The following is a 17,597-nucleotide window of genomic DNA, read 5'->3' as shown; positions in this document are numbered from 1 at the left end:
TTTTACCTCTACCAATCAACACACAGTTGCCTCATAGGTAACCCTGGCCATTGGAAAACTCCAGGGTAAAATGAACCATAAATTAAGTTGGAGCCTGGCAGAGCACGATATTAATTTGCCTGATTCATAAATAACTCTCTAGAAACTAAAAGGGATTTTGACTTTAGTTTTCCTTTTTCCCTACTAGTTAACACTCCTGAGGAGATTTATAAAATACATTTCTCTTGTGCCCTCTTTAGGGCCAGTCCAAGGTGCATATAACTTTAGGTGCTGATGATTATTTTTTTTACGAAAAGTCACATCTCAATTCCTTCAAAATAAACTTTTGGGCAAATTTACTTTATACAGCTTTTCAGAAATAAAACTATTATGTAATAAAAGGCACACATGCACTGATTTTTCTCTGAGATATGCAAAGAGCTTTTGTAAAGTAGCCACTAACTACTAGGTTAGGCCCAAAACTCAAAAGTTTAGTCAGCCAAGCAGTTAATATGAAAAGCAAATCAATGAAAATTTTTTGTTTCATTGAAAGAGATAGTGGGATCACAAACAGTTTCCATTCTAAACGGTCTATCCTTTATGGGAAGAAAAATTAAGTTTACCAAATGAAAACAAATTATGCATCAAAGTTATTTTTTTTCAAAACTAATTTAAAGGGCTAGGTCTTTGATATATTCTGTGGCACTGGAATGAAAAATAGCTTTTGATGTCTTGATGTCTTTTTTTTTAAATATAAGGAGGAGTTGTGTGTAAAAGGTCAACTAGAGCAAACTTAACACCTCAGCCTTATACACATAAGCAACACTTGGCTGAGAAAAAAAGCCACAAGGGGAAAAGAATACAGTACGGAAGAAAAAAACACATCAGCACACCTTTATGTTGAAGTGACCAGCCATGAGAATGAAGCCAAAGCAGAGAATAGGTAGGCTGTGAACATACTATATATACTCTGGCTTATCAAAATCATCTGATGAGATTTCGATAAGAAACGATAGCCAGTTGCTCTTCAAGCTGTTTGGCTGGAATCAGTGGTTTCCAGAAAACATTAACTTGCCTTTCTTGACGTAGTTGGGGTTTTCAGTTTTCTTAGTAGTTCAGCTTGTACTTGAGTCACCAAATGTAAATTAGACATCTCTCTCTTCAGTTCCCAGTATGCATTTTGCATATTGTCGCTGAATGCAAGTTTAAAAAAAAAAAAGTTAATGGTTATTTTCCTTACGGACAGAAAGGAGTGACTTTAAAATAGAAATGAGCATTCCTGCTCTAGTTTTGAGATGATATAAATTAAACAAAACTTCCTCATTAAATAATTGAAATACATTAGGGCATTAGAACAAGTGAAAAGATCTTATTCATAATAATATTGACCTAGTTTCTAGCCATTAACTGAACTGTATTAAACAGAAGGCCTTTTACCAAAAAAAGAAGTATTATCACCAAGTGTCTTATAGTTCTCAGAATTGAGGTTTTTATATAGCCCATAATGTGCAGTGGTGTTATTATCATACTTTTAGAGTAAGGAGTATTTTCTTCATTTGCAAATCTGATACAGAAAATAGTGACATTTATTCATGTATAGAGTTTTAATTTGTATTTATCTCTTGATTATTCGGTTTGACGTTGTGAACTGAAATGTGTATCCCCAAACCCACATTAAAATAAAATTTAGGTTTCATGCATTCCATTCTTTTATGTTTGACTGGGCTGTCTCATATTGTTGGTTCTAAACCAATGTGACATGACAGCACAAGACAGGAAGAGCCAGATGATTTCCTGGTAAGGGAAAAGAAGCTAGAGAGAGAGAGGATTATATGAACCAGAATTTAAAGACTCACAATGCCTCTCATTTTCATAATTAAAAGTATTTTATGTCAATTATCTGAGCAGTTACAAATTAGCTATTTTAAACCTAATCTGTAAAAGTTTCATTCTTCCATTAAACATTATGTGGATATTCATGATTTTCTTTCTTAGGTTTTTAATTGCCAACTAAACTGAAATCTTCAATACATACTCTTACTATGCTATACAAGAATATGTAAAATACTAAGTATAAGAACTGATCTCATAGTATTCAAATGACCATTATTGCCTTTTAAAGATATTGTTGTAAGTTTAATAACAAGTACCAAATTAGAAAATGTTACTTTATGCTTCAATTTTTATCTAGCTGTAAACAAAAACCTTTAAACCAAGGATAATATCTTGGTATCTACAATCTAACCTCCTATTCTAATACAAGGAACTGATCTACTAAAAAACAATTATATGGAATGTAAGGTTACATACCTTTTTTGTCAAGATATTTCTTTCTATTCCACTCCAACCAACCACAATTCTTTCAACAGAAGCAGAATACACTTTATACTGCTTTGGAAAAAATCTGCATGTTTTAATCTATTGTAAACGTGATTTGTCAAACAGCAGTCTATTAAAAATCACAGGCTTTTTGCAGGTTTTGGTAAGTGTGAAATAATTACTTCACAAAAATTAGTTAACCACTTTACTTCACCAGTAAACATCTGAGATGTATGCTACAGTGAATGTTTCACATAGGAACCTGTCTTAAGTGTGAAGGGTTGTTGGTTCCTTGTTGCAATTCTGGGCATTCAGTATGCTTTCCAAAGAGTTACTCACATTACATAGCAGTAAGTGTAAGTGCTACATGTGCTAATTCAGGCAGACAGTCATGATATGAATATACAGTTTAAAAATAGTGTTTAATCATTGTCATGAGATGGTAAATCAGTACCTGACTTGGAGAAAAGCAAAGCAAATACCCAAGACTGTGTTTGGATCCTAGAATAACGTTCACATTTAATCATTCAAACTAGCTAAGCATGTAAAATAAAAGATAGATAATTATAACAAGTGTTAAAGCAGTGTCTAATATACATTTTCCAATTCAATGAAGACTGCTTATAAACTAGGTTAAACTAAAAACTAGGTTGCCAACTTTAACATACATCTAAGTCTTTTTGCCCTTAAAGTCATATGAATTAAAAACAGATTAAAAAAAAAAAAAAAAAAAGTCTAAATTACTAAGTGTAAGCTCTCCCTCTTGTGGATAACAAGCAATGACAGTCACTTATAAGTAAATATTTAAGTGCTATAGTCTTCAAAGTGTGTTAAAAATTTATTTTTAATTCTACTTGTACAGAATATTTAAATCATCACTTAAGTGAGACTGGAAGAGGCAAGTTGTCATCCACAAGTCTTTAGCAGAGTTCCAACTAACCGTCATTTATCTAGATTATTTTTGAGATTATATAGTCAGACTTCGCCTCCCACACCCCCAACCAGGAGTGTGAAGTTAGTTAAGTTTTGCTTTAAATGACATAGACACCACACACACACACACATTTTTTTTTCACGTATAAGAAATTATAAAACTATTTGAACACTGAGGTACAACACTAAAGCATCCCAAATGAGAACCCTAAAAAAATAAAATAGGTGAAACAAAATAATGATGGTTGAGCATTTCTCCCATGTTATCACACCAACTTGGCAAACTGGGTAACCACATATTCCATGTGAGGAAACAGGTTCAGGAGAACTTACTCCATACTCTAACATGTTGCTGATCAAAGTCATCTTTTAATCATCTAGTCTAATGACTGCCTGCTGCCATTTTGAGTAACATTTTTTAATATCATAATCACCATCATCTTCATTAGACATTTACCAAGCACCTCCAATATACTCACTACCAACACAATCTTCTTAGCCCCAGTATAAAATCTCAACTCTCTAAATTTTAAATGTAAGCAAACCTGCTTAGCCACATTGCAAGGAGATACATGCCCTGCTTACAAACTGTGTAAAAGCCCAGTTTTCTTAGTTGACAATATACATTCAACTCTTCAATACAAAAGGAATATTCCTCGTATAAGAAAAATCAACTTTTTTACTTCACCCATACATATTTTTCTTTAGCTTCTGAAAATTTACTTTTATATCACCCAGAAGAACTAAAATCAAAGTATGAGCATCTTACCCAAGAGCTAAAGACTTAGAAATTTACATTTTGACAACTGTGATTCCCCAAAATCAACTGTCTTTCAGACATTTTTGATTGTGAAGCACAGCAAGGAATCAATTTACTCTGCAACCCAAACAACCAAGTTATAACAAACCATACTTATTGCCCTTATTATGTGTAACACACTCTGGTATGTTCTGTTTTATTCAGTGTTTGTATAAATACTTAACTCATAAAATTTCATAATTACTAAGGGAACACGGCACAATTTGAAAAACATTAATCTATATTTTCTATATTTTCAGTTTTTTAAGAACTTCACAATTCAAGTTTACCCCATACCTAGATCTGTTTAAGAGCTGAGTGCAACAACCTAAAGCTAACACCAGATGAACACTGGTAAGAAACTGGCCAAATTTCTGATAGGACTGTAATTATTAAAAGATGCTGTATACAGTAAAGGCCTCCAGTAATTATGTTAGGGAAATAGTACAGTACCTCATTTGCCTAGCAGTATGATGGAGGAAATATGAAAAAAGAGTGTTCCCACAAAGGGGGCTTTACAAATAACTGAAAATCATCCCTAAAAATATGTAAAATTGTACTTAAAGGTTTTATGGAAACATTCGTATGTACTTTTTTGCTAATGTAATAAACTTACATCTGAATTGTTCTACTTAAAAGTGATGAGGTAACTTACAAATATTAATAAAACATAGGACTGACTATAAACTAGAAATAGGTTTATATCATGTACATGGTAAGGCAAAGGAAAAACAAGATAAAATGCAGCTAGGAATGAGGCTAACATATAATTGAATGATACAGAGTTTACCAAGGGTAAACAAACCAGAAGAGGGAAAACTGATCAGTTTGGCAATCCATATTGCTTACATAAAATAAATGCAAACCAACTTGTAAAAAGCTGTCCATACAATTTCAGCATTAGGGAGCCATTAGAACATGCTTTAATCATACAGTTCTTTTAGCATACAAGTAACTTTTAGAGCTAAGAACTTTTAGAGCTAAGGTAATTCTTTATAAAAACTGTTTCGCTCAGTTGATACTCTGAATTAATACTGAAATTTAGAGAATTCAAAAGTACTTTGAAGCCAGTTATATATATATAACCTGGTAGCCTCAAAAGGTTGACTCACCTCTTTGGACCTTCATCCTCCTCTAAATCCTGGTATATTCTTTACTATGTTGTTAGGTATATGAGGTCTTCAAAGACATTTCTGGGGACCAGTTTTCAAGTTATTCTCAGTAGATGTGATCCAAATTTATGTAAAATCTCCCATGAATGGAAGAAGTCTCCTTCTATATCATGTACTTCTAATACACTATATACACAGCCCCTTTGACCTACTCCGATTCTAACATATTTTTTGTTCCCTGATTCTTTCCAAAAATGGTTTGAAGAGGCTTATAAAAAATGATGAATATAACAAAGGGAAACCTAGGTTGGCAGGAGAAAAGGTAACTTTGATAAAAAAAAAAAAAGGCAACTTTGAGAAAATTTACATGGATACTGAACTAGACACACTGTTTAAAAAGGAAAAACTTCTTGCTACAAAGCTGGATGAAACTTCAAGGCATAACTGAATAACTGTTCAAATGGCAGAGTTTATTAATTCCAATTGTTATGGTAATTGTTATAACCCATAAGGCCTAAAATACCCTGGCCCTATAAAGAAAAAGTTTGCCTATCCCTGAATCTAGAAGATTGGCTGCAGTCCTCAAATTCTGCCCTACTTGATCATTTCTTTCAATTAGGTTTTGATAGGAATAGGTATGAGCCATTTCACATTACTCGCTTTTGCTCAGTAAACTTTGGAAGCCAAATGATCAAGCAATGAAGTCAACTCACTATTTTTCATTGGATGAAAGTATCCTTCTAGAAAGAGATGCTAAAATCAGATAATTTAAAACACAGTACTTGTTACTCAAGTAAAAATGACATATATTTAAGAAAAAAGGGTTAAAGTAACATATGAACTCTGATAGCTACTTTTGTTTTTACCCCAAATGGATAGTTCTTTTAAAGTTCATGTTATGCAAAAGACTAAGGTGGTCCAAATTTGCCCTTAAGGCGGAGTTACCGTATATGGAAATGTATAATTCTTCAGGTACAAACCAGGATTTATTACAGAATACTTTCTACACAGCTCCCTAAAAATCTAAAAGTGTTCAAAATTTTGTTTAAAGCATCACAATATGCACTTTTCTACTACTTAAGTTCAAACCTACTGCTGATGAACAGTTAAATGTTTTTTATAAATCCACTGTGATCAGAGATTACATGCAGTACCCATATAGTATCCATTCTTTTTTAAAGTTAAATCACAAAAGAAATCTAGGTAACCTATACAATGTGTTATTTTTGAATTTTGAAGAATGTTCATACCTTGAAATGCTCAGTCTTTGGAGATCACTGCTATTCAGATTGTCTTCCTGAGATGGATCCTGTCATTTGTTTAAAAATAAAGTTTTAAAGTTATAATTGTTAAGAAGTGTAGATCTGTTTCGCAAACTAGTTCTTTATGATGTGGGAGTTTCACATATACAAGGGCCCATGGCTACAAAACATTGGGAAACACTGTTCAAGTTAAACAAATTCCTATGCTATAGAACTTCTCAAAACCTTTGGTATACAATAGCACATAATGAATAGCTAAATGGGTTCTTATTAGGTACTTTAGTCCTCTATACCAACTCCATTTTACATATCCAGTGTTTTCTAAACTTCTTTGGCTCTAGTGTCTTCACCTGGTCCCAAAGGATCAACTTTTCTAAATATAAATGACTGGAATATTGGGGGATATAGAAAAGTCTAAAAGGGCCATAGTGGAACTCACCCTGGAACCTTGACCTCATTAATACCAAACAGTAGTCAACTGAGTAAAAAACAAAAACAAAAACCCCTCACCATTATGTCAACATAGGGATGCTATTTCACACTTTTGATTTCAACTTGGAACCTCTGATAAATTTGCATTAAGCATTCCACTATTCCTATTCCTGGTTGATATCTTTACCTTAGTTGTGACCATTTTTTTTTTTTAGTTTTAAATCTCCCCTCCCCCTGCCAAATAAATTCTTATGAAGGTCAAGGACCAAGTCTTAAATTAGAAAGAAAAAATCCTTTTAATTCATCTTAAAGTCATAAGTTTCTTAGTCCTTCAGATACCATTTCAGCAGTAAGCGAAAAGTGATTTCTAAAGTTTCTGCTACTTTTAAATGTTTCTATGATTTATGATGAATTAAACTAAATTTATCCCTTAGCACCATCTAGTGGAAAAGAGTAACTAATGAGAATTGATCTATCTCATACACACACACACACACCACTAAGAGTATTGCTTTTCGGCGCCTGGCGCAGTCGGTTAAGCGTCCGACTTCAGCCAGGTCACGATCTCACGGTCCGTGAGTTCGAGCCCCGCGTCAGGCTCTGGGCTGATGGCTCGGAGCCTGGAGCCTGTTTCCAATTCTGTGTCTCCCTCTCTCTCTGCCCCTCCCCCGTTCATGCTCTGTCTCTCTCTGTCCCAAAATAAATAAACGTTGAAAAAAAAAAAATTAAAAAAAAAAAAGAGTATTGCTTTTCTGGATTATCTTAAGTTTTTTTGAAATACATTCACTTATTAAATATACTATATACTAAGCACTATGCAAAACATGTTACATATTATCTAACCTTCATGAAAAAAACAGTATTTAAAAGTCTACTTTACAGAAAACAAGTTCAGAAAAATTAAATGATGTTCCTAATTTTACATAATAATTAGCAACACTGTAATTATGAGCCACGTTTTCTACTCAGTAAGGAAATATCCCTTATGTAAAAAGCTATCAATTTCCTTTCAAGGCAAATCCATTTACTGACAATTATAATTCAGAGCTACAAAGTACAGATCCTTTCTTGCAAGCATATCTTTTTAAAAGAAGCCTCTAAAAAAGATGGCAGAGTAGGAGGATCGTAAGCTCACCTTGTTCCACAGATACAAGCAGATAACATCCATCCACATCAGTGTAAATAACCCACAAAATGACCTGAGGGATGACAGAACAGACTCTCCACAGCAAAAGGTAAAGAAGAGACCATACTGAAGAGGTAGGAAGAGCAGAGAGGCCATCTGGAGCTAAATGGACCCATGGGTCTATCTGAAGGAGGGAGGAACATTGCAGGCATGGAGAAAGAAAAAGACTCCCTCTCACACTAGGCACCCCAGGCATGGGGAACACACACAGGGAAGACAAATCCCCAAAGAATCCCTGTAACATTTGGCTTTGAAAACCAGAGAGGCCTAATTTCCCAAGTTCTTACAATCAGTGGGGCTTAACACCTGGGACTTGACAAATCAATGAGCTCAGCTCTGGGGGGGGGAGGGCAGAGGAAACAGAATCCCCGCCCTTGAAGGGACAGCATAATGAACCCAGAGAAGACACAGTATTGAAGCAGCACTGTGAAAAATGCTTCAGGTATATGGGAGAGAGATTAGCTGACTCATGTTAGAGCATGTGCTAGAGTAGCAGGGATCGCTGGGAGACTTCTCAAAGAAGAAAGGAGCTGGTGGGTGCTTCTCTCCCTGGCCCCCCACCCTATTTACACAGACACGTGCAGGACCAGTGCAGCACCCTCTCCACCTGGCTGGCTAACAGCATGCCCCACGCTTCTACAGTTCTGCCCTCTCCAACCCAACCAGCTTCCATAGTTTTGGGCAGCAGCAGGTACCCTCCCACAACCGACCAGCGCAGACCTTGCTGGCACTAAATATACTGCCCCCCACACTCTCTTGGGGACTCACCCCCACCAGCCATAAAGCAGTTTTCAAAAGCAGCTCCAGCTCCCCTCCCACTGTAGACCTCTCCCGCTCAAACTGTGCTAACACCATATGCCGTGCCCCAACATTCTCCTATGGATCTGCTCCTTTCAATATTGCCCTTGGCCAGAACCCATCCAAAGTGGTAAAACCCTGGCACTGTGCAGGCAGCCCTGGGAGGGGCCAGCACCACTCCAAAAGTGACTCCTGTCCTGGGGAGACGGGAAAATAACCACACAGACACCAGACTGGCTGCAGCTGGAGCAGTGAGTGGGGGTAGACATCTGGTCTAACTACAGGGCCTACCCACCAACAAAAGCTTCTTAAGACACAATACAGGCAAAGTACCCTGAAGTTCAGTGCTACTGCATCTCTGGGAAAAGCCTGGTCTGCCTTGACCAAAGCCCAAGGTGGCCCTAGACTGGCCCACTAACAGAGGGACCAGACCCTTCCCACAAGAGGCAAAGAAGGCAACTGCAGATGACTGAAGGCAAAAGTGGCTTGGCCCAAACAGTAAGGAGCACACACAGGAGATGCGCCTGAAACGTGAGGTTCTGGTGAACACGGGACATTGTACTTCTTGGCACCACAGGACCTCTTCTTTATAACGCCACTATTTCAAGAGCTGGAGACATAGCTCACTTCCCTAAGACATAGAAACAAACAAAATTAAGAGACAGAGGATTATGCCCCAAAAGAAAGAAAACGCCTAGATCATAGCAAGAGACCTAAACAAAACAGAGATTAATATGCGTGGTAGAGTATTTACAATAATGGTCATAAAGATACTCACTAGACTTGAGAAGAGTGGAAGACCTCAGTGAGACCCTTACAAAAGAAATAGAAACCATAAAAATATAAACCATAAGAGATGAAGAACTCAGTAACTGAAATTAGAAATGTACTAGACGAAACAGTGCACCAGAAAATAAGAAAGGATGAGCGAACTGAAGGCCAGAGTAATGGAAAGCAATCAAGCTGAAGAGAAGAAAGATAAAATTATAATAATAAATGAAAACAGATTTAGGGAATTCAGTGATGCCATCAAGTGTAATAACATTTGAATCACAGGGATGCTACAAGAAGAGAATGAAAAGGGGACAGAAAGTTTATTTGAAGAAATAAATTTGGGAAGCTGAAAACTTCCTGCATCTGAGGGAAGAAACCAAAATCCAGATACAGGAGGCACATAAAGCCCCCAATAAAATCTAGCCAAGAGGTGCAAAGCAAGACACATTATAATGACAATGGCAAAAGGCAGTGATAGAGAATTTTAAATGCAGCAAAAGAAAACACATACATGGGAAACCCCATGTGGCTACCAGCTGATTTTTCACCAGAAAGTGTGCAGGCCAGAAGGGAGTAGCATGATACATTAAAAGTGCTGAAAGAAAAAACCCTGCAGCCAAGAATACGCTACAGAGCAAAGATATCATTCAGAATAGAAGAGATAAATGGTTTCCCAAACAAAGGTTAAAGGAATTCATCACCACTAAGCCAACCCTAGAAGAAATGTTAAAGGGGACACTTTGGAAAGGAAACCATTAGTAGGAATAATAAAGGAGCACAAAAACAGTAAAATTTATATCTATAAAACTCAGCCAAGGGATTCACAAAATAGAATGATGTAAAGTATGACACCATTTACCTAAAACATGAGGTGGAGAGAAATAAATACTGGATTGAAACCTAAGTGACCACTAACTTAATATAGACTGCTATCTGCATAAAATGTTACGTTACATGCAAACCTAATAGTACCACAAATCTCAAAACCCACTAATAGATATGCAAAATGTAAAGAGAAAGGAATCCAAGTATATGACTACAGAAAGTCAGCAAACCAGGAGAGTGCAAGAGAAGAAAGTAACAGAGTAGAACTATAAAAACAACCGTAAACAAGTAATAAAATGGCAATAAGTACATACCTATCAATAATTACTTTGAATATAAATGGACTGAATGGTACAATCAAAAGACATTAGGTGATGGAATGGATAAAAAAGGAAAAGATCCATCTATATGCTGCCTACAAGAGACTCATTACAGAACTAAAGACAAATGCAGATTGAAAGTAAAGGGATGGAAAAGCATTTGTCATGCAAATGGTGGCAGGGAAAAAAAAAGCCAGGTTGGCAATACTTTTATGGGATAAAATAGACTTTTAAACAAAGACATGGGGTGCCAGGGTGGCTCAGTCGGTTAAGCATCTGACTCCCAGTTTCAGCTCAGGTCACTATCTCACTGTTTCATGGGTTCGAGCCCGTGTTGGGCTCTGCACTCATGGTGCAGAGCCTGCTTGGGATTTTCTCATCTTTCTCTCTCTCTCCTCCCCTCTCCTTTTCACCTGTCTGGATCTCTCTCAAAATAATAGACATAAAAATTTTTTAAAAAAAAGAACAGGAAAAGAACACTATATATCATAAATGGACAATACATTACAGTAAGAACTGTAATATTTATGCACTCAACATGGAAGCACCCAAATACATATAGCAAATAACAACAACATAAAGGAAGTAATCAATAAGTAATACAATAGTAGGGAACTTTAACATTCCACTTATATCAAGGATAGAACATCCAAACAGCAAGTCAGCAGGAACAGTGGCTTTGAATGACACAATGTATCAGATGGATCTAGCCGATATATTCAGAACATTCCACCCTAAAACGGCAAAATACACAATTCCTGTCAAATACACATGGAACATTCTCCAGAATAGATCTCATATCAGGCAACAAAATAAGTGCAACAAATTCATAAAGACTGAAGACACAGCATGCATCTTTTCCAACCACAGTACTATGAAACTACAAATCAACCACAAGAGAAAATCTGCAAAAACCAAAATACATGGAGGTTAAATAACATGCTACTAAGCAATCAGTGGGTCAACTAAGAAATCAAAGAAGCAGCCAAAAATACATGAAGACAAATGGAAATGAAAATACAACAGCCCAAAATCTTTTGGATTCAGCAAAAGCTATTGTATTAATAAGGAAATTTATAGCAATACAGGTCTACCTGATAATGCAAGAAAAATCTCAAACAACCTAACCTGATACCTGAAAGAGTTGAAAAGGAGAACAAAACCCCAAACCAGTAGATGGAAGGAAATAATAAAGATTAGAGCAGAAACAAATTAATTAGAACTAAAAACTAAAACCAACAGAGCGGATCAAGAAACCAGGAGTTGGTACTTTGAAAAAGACCAACAAAATTGATAAACCTTCAGCAAGATTCACCAATAAACACAAAAAACAAAAAAACAAAAAAGACTCAAAATCAGACATAAACAGGAGAAATAACTGACACCACAGAAATACACAGGATTGTAAGAGATTATGAAAATAATATGCCAACAAACTAGAAAACCTAGAAAAAAAATGGGAGAAATTACTAGAAACATACAACCTCCCAAAATTGAAATCAGGAGAAAAAGAAAATTTGAACAGACCAATTACCAGCCATGAAATTGAATAATTAATCAAAAAGTTCCCAACAAACACAAGTCCAGGACCGGATGGCTTCAGAGGCGAATTCTATTATACATTTAAAGAAGAATTAATACCTATTTCTCTCAAAACTAATCCAAAAAATAAAAGTAAGAAAGCTTCCAAATTCATTCTATGAGGCCAACATTACCCTGATACCAAAACCAATAGACATAACACAAAAAAGGGAAGTACAGGCCAATACTGCTGATGAACACAACTGCAAAAATCCTTAACAAAACACTAGCAAAAGGAATCCTACTATACATTAAAAAAATCATTCACCATGACCAACTAGATTTTATTCCTAGGATGCAAGTGTGGTTCAATATTCTCCAATCAACATGATACATCACATGAACATGAGAAGGAATAATCCAATTAAAAACGGGCAAAAGGTATTAACAGCACATTTCTCCAAAGACATCCAGATGACCAACAGACATGAAAAGATACTCAACATCACTCTCATCTGGAAATGCAAATCAAAACCATAATAAGGTATCACCTCACACCCGTCAGAATGGCTAAAATAAAAACAAACAAGTGTCGACAAGGATGTGGAGAAAAAGGAACCCTCATGTGGTGCTGGTGGGATGCAAACTGGTGTAGCCACTTTGAAAACACTATGGAGGTTCCTCAAAAAATTAAAAATAGAATTGCCATATGATTCTGTAATTCCACTGTTAGGTATTTACCCAAAGAATATGAAAACACTAATTGGAGGGATATATGCACCCCTATGTCTATTGCAGCATTATTTAACATAATAACCAAGATATGGAAGCTGCCCCAGTGTACATCAATATATGGATAGAGGATGTGTGTGTGTGTGTGTGTGTGTGTGCGTGCATGCATAAAATGGACTATCACTCAGTCATAAAAGAGAATCTTGCCTTCTGCAACAACATAGATGGATCTAAGAGTATGATGCAGAGTGAAATAACCCAGTCAGAGAAAGACAAATATCATATGATTTCACTCACGGTAGAATTTAAAAACCAATAAACAAAGAAAAAAAGAGACAAACCAAAAACAGACTCTTAACCATAGAGAACAAATAGACGATTATCAAAAGGGTAGGGATGAGTTAAATATGTGAAGAGAATTAGGAGTACACTTATCATGATGAGTACTTAGTAAGGTATAGCATTGCCGAATCACTGTATTGTACACCTAAAACTATATAACATTGTATCTTACTATACTGAAATTAAAAATTTTTGGGGTGCCTGGGTGGCGCAGTCGGTTAAGCGTCCGACTTCAGCCAGGTCACGATCTCGCGGTCCGTGAGTTCGAGCCCCGCGTCGGGCTCTGGGCTGATGGCTCGGAGCCTGGAGCCTGTTTCCGATTCTGTGTCTCCCTCTCTCTCTGCCCCTCCCCCGTTCATGCTCTGTCTCTCTCTGTCCCAAAAATAAATAAAAAACGTTGAAAAAAAAAATTTAAAAAAAAATTTTTAAAACATAAAATTAAAAAACATATATAAATAAACAAGCAACCATAGCAGTCAGGCAGCCATCTAGCTAGCTTTTCAGGGGCTATGGCACCTAAGCTTGTAGGACAGGATGCTTGAAGCCTTTGAAGAAATTACGGTATGTAATCACAGGTTCAAAGGTATGGCAGTGGTTAACTTCAGATGTCAAGTAGGAAAAAAAGCATTTTGCTCAACAGAAACTGACATTATTCTGTGGTATTTCCCCTTTCTCAGGCCTGGGGGCTTGAAAGCAAGTTCTCATTGTCCAGTCAGAGGAATTCATTTGGCCAAGGCCAAGGTAATGCTGTATTATTCTTAATGCCTGGCTCATCCTCAAGTGGTGGTCACATTCAATAAAGACTACATTACAGAAGAGAGAACTATCAGTTCCATTTAAGGACAGCTGGGATTCAGGGGAAGCATACTGGCTGGCAGTCAGGAAGTATGGGAAGTAGTTCCCTTATCAGTTACTGGCATCCCAAGAGGAACCAGGGGTAGGTGACACAGCTCCTCAATGGAGTTAGAACGCTCTGATGGGCAAAATGGTTAAGATGAGAAATAATTATCTAACTGTTAACGTATTTATTTATTATTTTTAAAACTTTTTTTTTCAACGTTTATTTTATTTTTGGGACAGAGAGAGACAGAGCATGAACGGGGGAGGGGCAGAGAGAGAGGGGGACACAGAATCGGAACAGGCTCCAGGCTCCGAGCCATCAGCCCAGAGCCCGACGCGGGGCTCGAACTCACGGACCGCGAGATCGTGACCCTGGCTGAAGTCGGACGCTTAACCAACTGCGCCACCCAGGCGCCCCGGTTAACTTATTTAAAATACATAAATGTATATAATGGTTGTTTGACTCTAGACTACTAACCTTTACAATTTCTGTAACAATAATTTTTTTAAGATTTTTTTCCCAAATTTTATTTAAATTGTTAACACACAGTGCAATATTGGTTTCAGAAGCAGAATTTAGTAATTCACCACTTACATACAACACTCAGTGCCCTTCATAAAAGTGCCCTCCTTAATAACTATAATCCATCTAGCTGACCTGTCACCCTCCATCAACCCTCAACCTGTCCTCTATACTTAAAAGTCTCTTATGGTTTGTTTCCCTCTCTTCCCCACCCCACCACCACATTCATCTTTTATTTCTTAAATTCCATACAAGTGAAATCATATGATACTGTATTTGTCTTTCTCTGACTTGGCTTAGCATAATACACTCTATCTCCATTCATGTCATTGCAAATGGCAAGATTTCATTCTTTTTGATGGCTGAGTAATATTCCATTGTGTATATATACCACCTCTTCTTTATCATTCATCAGTTGATGGACATTTGGGCTCTTTCCATAGTTTGGCTATTATTTGTAACAACTATTTTGCATATGGTGCACGTGCTCTCACACTCTTATTATTTCTTCTTTTTCTATTCAGTACTATCTGTCATGACATCTAACCTTGTAATCAAGTTTGTTAGAACCCAATGTAAAGTTCTGGTAACAGATCAGGTGAGACCTGAGAGGCAACTTGTGTTTTAGTGGATGACTTTAGGCTAACTGTACTTTAGCAGCTCAGCGGGGCTTTTCGTTTTTGCTTTTTCCCAATCCTTACAACCTCAGCTATTTGCTAAAAATTAAAGTTGTCCCAAAAGTATTAAACTTCTAAAAATTAGTAGACAAGTTTTTCCTTCTTAAAAAAGAATCCTAAAAATTAAGTTGTATCTTGTAGTGTCTACATTAATCAAATTATTAAACAAAACGATAAAACTTGAGTTCTCTTTAAGCTTTACAGAAAAAAATGACTTAAGGAAACTGAAGGAAAGGAGTTTAAAAGAATAGCTTTAATAAATTAATAAACTAAGGTTTTTTTAAGTGAGCTTTTTAAAACAAAATTATAAATTCTGGGATTATGCTAGAAGTATACAGTATATCAAATTTTACACAAAATGGCTAAAATGGAAGATAAAGGTGAATTTTTCAGAGACTGTAACTCTCTAAGTAGCAACAATATAAGTTAACTCTACAATTTAATCCTTAGTTACAAATCCTACAAATAGTACACAGTACTAAATACTGAACTTCTCAATTTAATAATTCTGTAGTACCATTTGTTTGGCTTTCTGTAGCTGTATTTTGAGATCACTACATTCTTTCCTCATCAGTTCCAGCTCTTGTTCCAAACCATGGATCTTCAGGTCACAGCTCAACTTTTCCACCTCCCAGTTTGATGAAGGTGGATTTAAATTCCTTATCACTAAAAAAAAGGATAGACGTTAAAATTGTTATTTCTGCCTTCTACATTTGTTGCAATTCCATAGTAAAATGTACATAATACAAAAACTAATATAAAACATGCACAAGTAAGTTTTTAAAAAACAATAATTACGTTCAAAGATTTATGCTAATGAGAATATAAAACCTGCCAATCTTGTTTTAAAATGTATTAATCATCCCTGTCCCTGATTTTCTGTTTACATTAAAGTACAAGTTTGTAAGTCTGGAACTTTAAAATATACGACACTAATCAAATTGTAGACAAGTCAATAATCTACCTATGTAAGTCAAGGTTAAGAGAGTGATAAAAGTAAATGAAGTGAGGAAACTGAAGCTCACGTAGCTAATCACTCCATCTAGTCCCCCTAGAGAGTTTGACCATAAGGCCTAGAACATGATGTCAAAATGATTTACTGATGAACATTCCACTGCAGAAACTCAATACAACTGTATACTGACTTACTCTTGACTAAATGCTTTAGACTCCCTACCTAGAAAAATCCCCAACCAGCTATTATAAGAGCTCATCTCAATCTCCTATCAAAAGATCTCCCTCAGAGGCCTACTCTTCAGTTTGGCTCATCAGAATGTTTATGGGAACAGGCCAATACCCATATTGTTCCATAACTAATTTTTCACTCCAGCATTGCATCTGCACATTTTAACAGCCTTCAGAAATTAAAAAAAAAAAAAAAAAAAGGAATTGTAACTACTCCATGACAGGTGTCTAATAGCAGGCAAAAGTTCATTAGAAAGGAAAAGCCAGGACATACCAGCAGGCAAGACGTTTTGACAAGGATGGGGTTCTACTCCTTTCTTCATCTACTTCATCACAAACTAGCCCTGAATAAAAACCATCAAATTTTCTCTAGGAAAAGTGCAATTTATATCTAAGGAAAAGTTAAAAGGGGTTGATATTTTGTGAAAGCAGATCAGAGAAATTAACGTGAGCCTAAAATTATAAAATAAGTTAAGGCCTTAGCATACAGATAAAGAAAACTGGTAATGGATATAACACATAAATGGAAAACTGTACTGATTCCATTATAACATTTGTAACAAATAAGTGGCATACCCTGCTGAGTTTCCACCTCTGTCCTTAGCTGGAGAAGTTCTACTTCTTTAGATTGTAGCTGTTCATTCAATACTTTCAAAGATTCAGAGTTGTCTTTATTCTAGTTAAGTAGGGAAAATGCCAAATTACATTTGGTATAATCTGTAGCTTGATATATATTAATTTTCAGGTAGATGAAAAAAACCGATTCAGGCCTTTTAAAAAGTGAGGTGGGAAAATGAACCCAGTTTTTCGCTAATCTCTCTGTCTTTCAAACTTAGGATATTATTCACTGGCTTTTTTTCTTTTTTCTTTTCATTTTTAAAACATTGACAAATCCTACTATGTCATGATTTTTAAAAATAAGTTAGTGGCGTTAGACATATTTAAGTCCTAAACATCATTACATACAAAGTATTTATTTTGCACAGAAATAAGTTACAAATATTACTATTAAAAATTGCTATTTTTGCCCTGAGCATG

The 17,597-nt window shown here is 36.0% G+C and overlaps 1 protein-coding gene across 1 annotated transcript in view; it reads right to left on the bottom strand.

The window, feature by feature from the left end:
• Positions 1–17,597, bottom strand: part of AZI2 (5-azacytidine induced 2) — a 38,678-nt gene that overhangs the window by 3,203 nt on the left and 17,878 nt on the right. Inside the window, 4 exon segments of the mRNA XM_030328538.1 lie at positions 1,051–1,172; positions 6,393–6,451; positions 15,892–16,040; positions 17,136–17,235. Of these exon segments, the coding sequence (XP_030184398.1) occupies positions 1,051–1,172; positions 6,393–6,451; positions 15,892–16,040; positions 17,136–17,235 (430 nt within the window).

This window comes from Lynx canadensis, chromosome C2 (genome assembly GCF_007474595.2).
Source record: "Lynx canadensis isolate LIC74 chromosome C2, mLynCan4.pri.v2, whole genome shotgun sequence".
NCBI lineage: Eukaryota > Metazoa > Chordata > Mammalia > Carnivora > Felidae > Lynx > Lynx canadensis.
The sequence above is the reverse complement of the archived record's forward strand: the minus strand, read 5'-3'. Positions and strand labels throughout refer to the sequence as shown.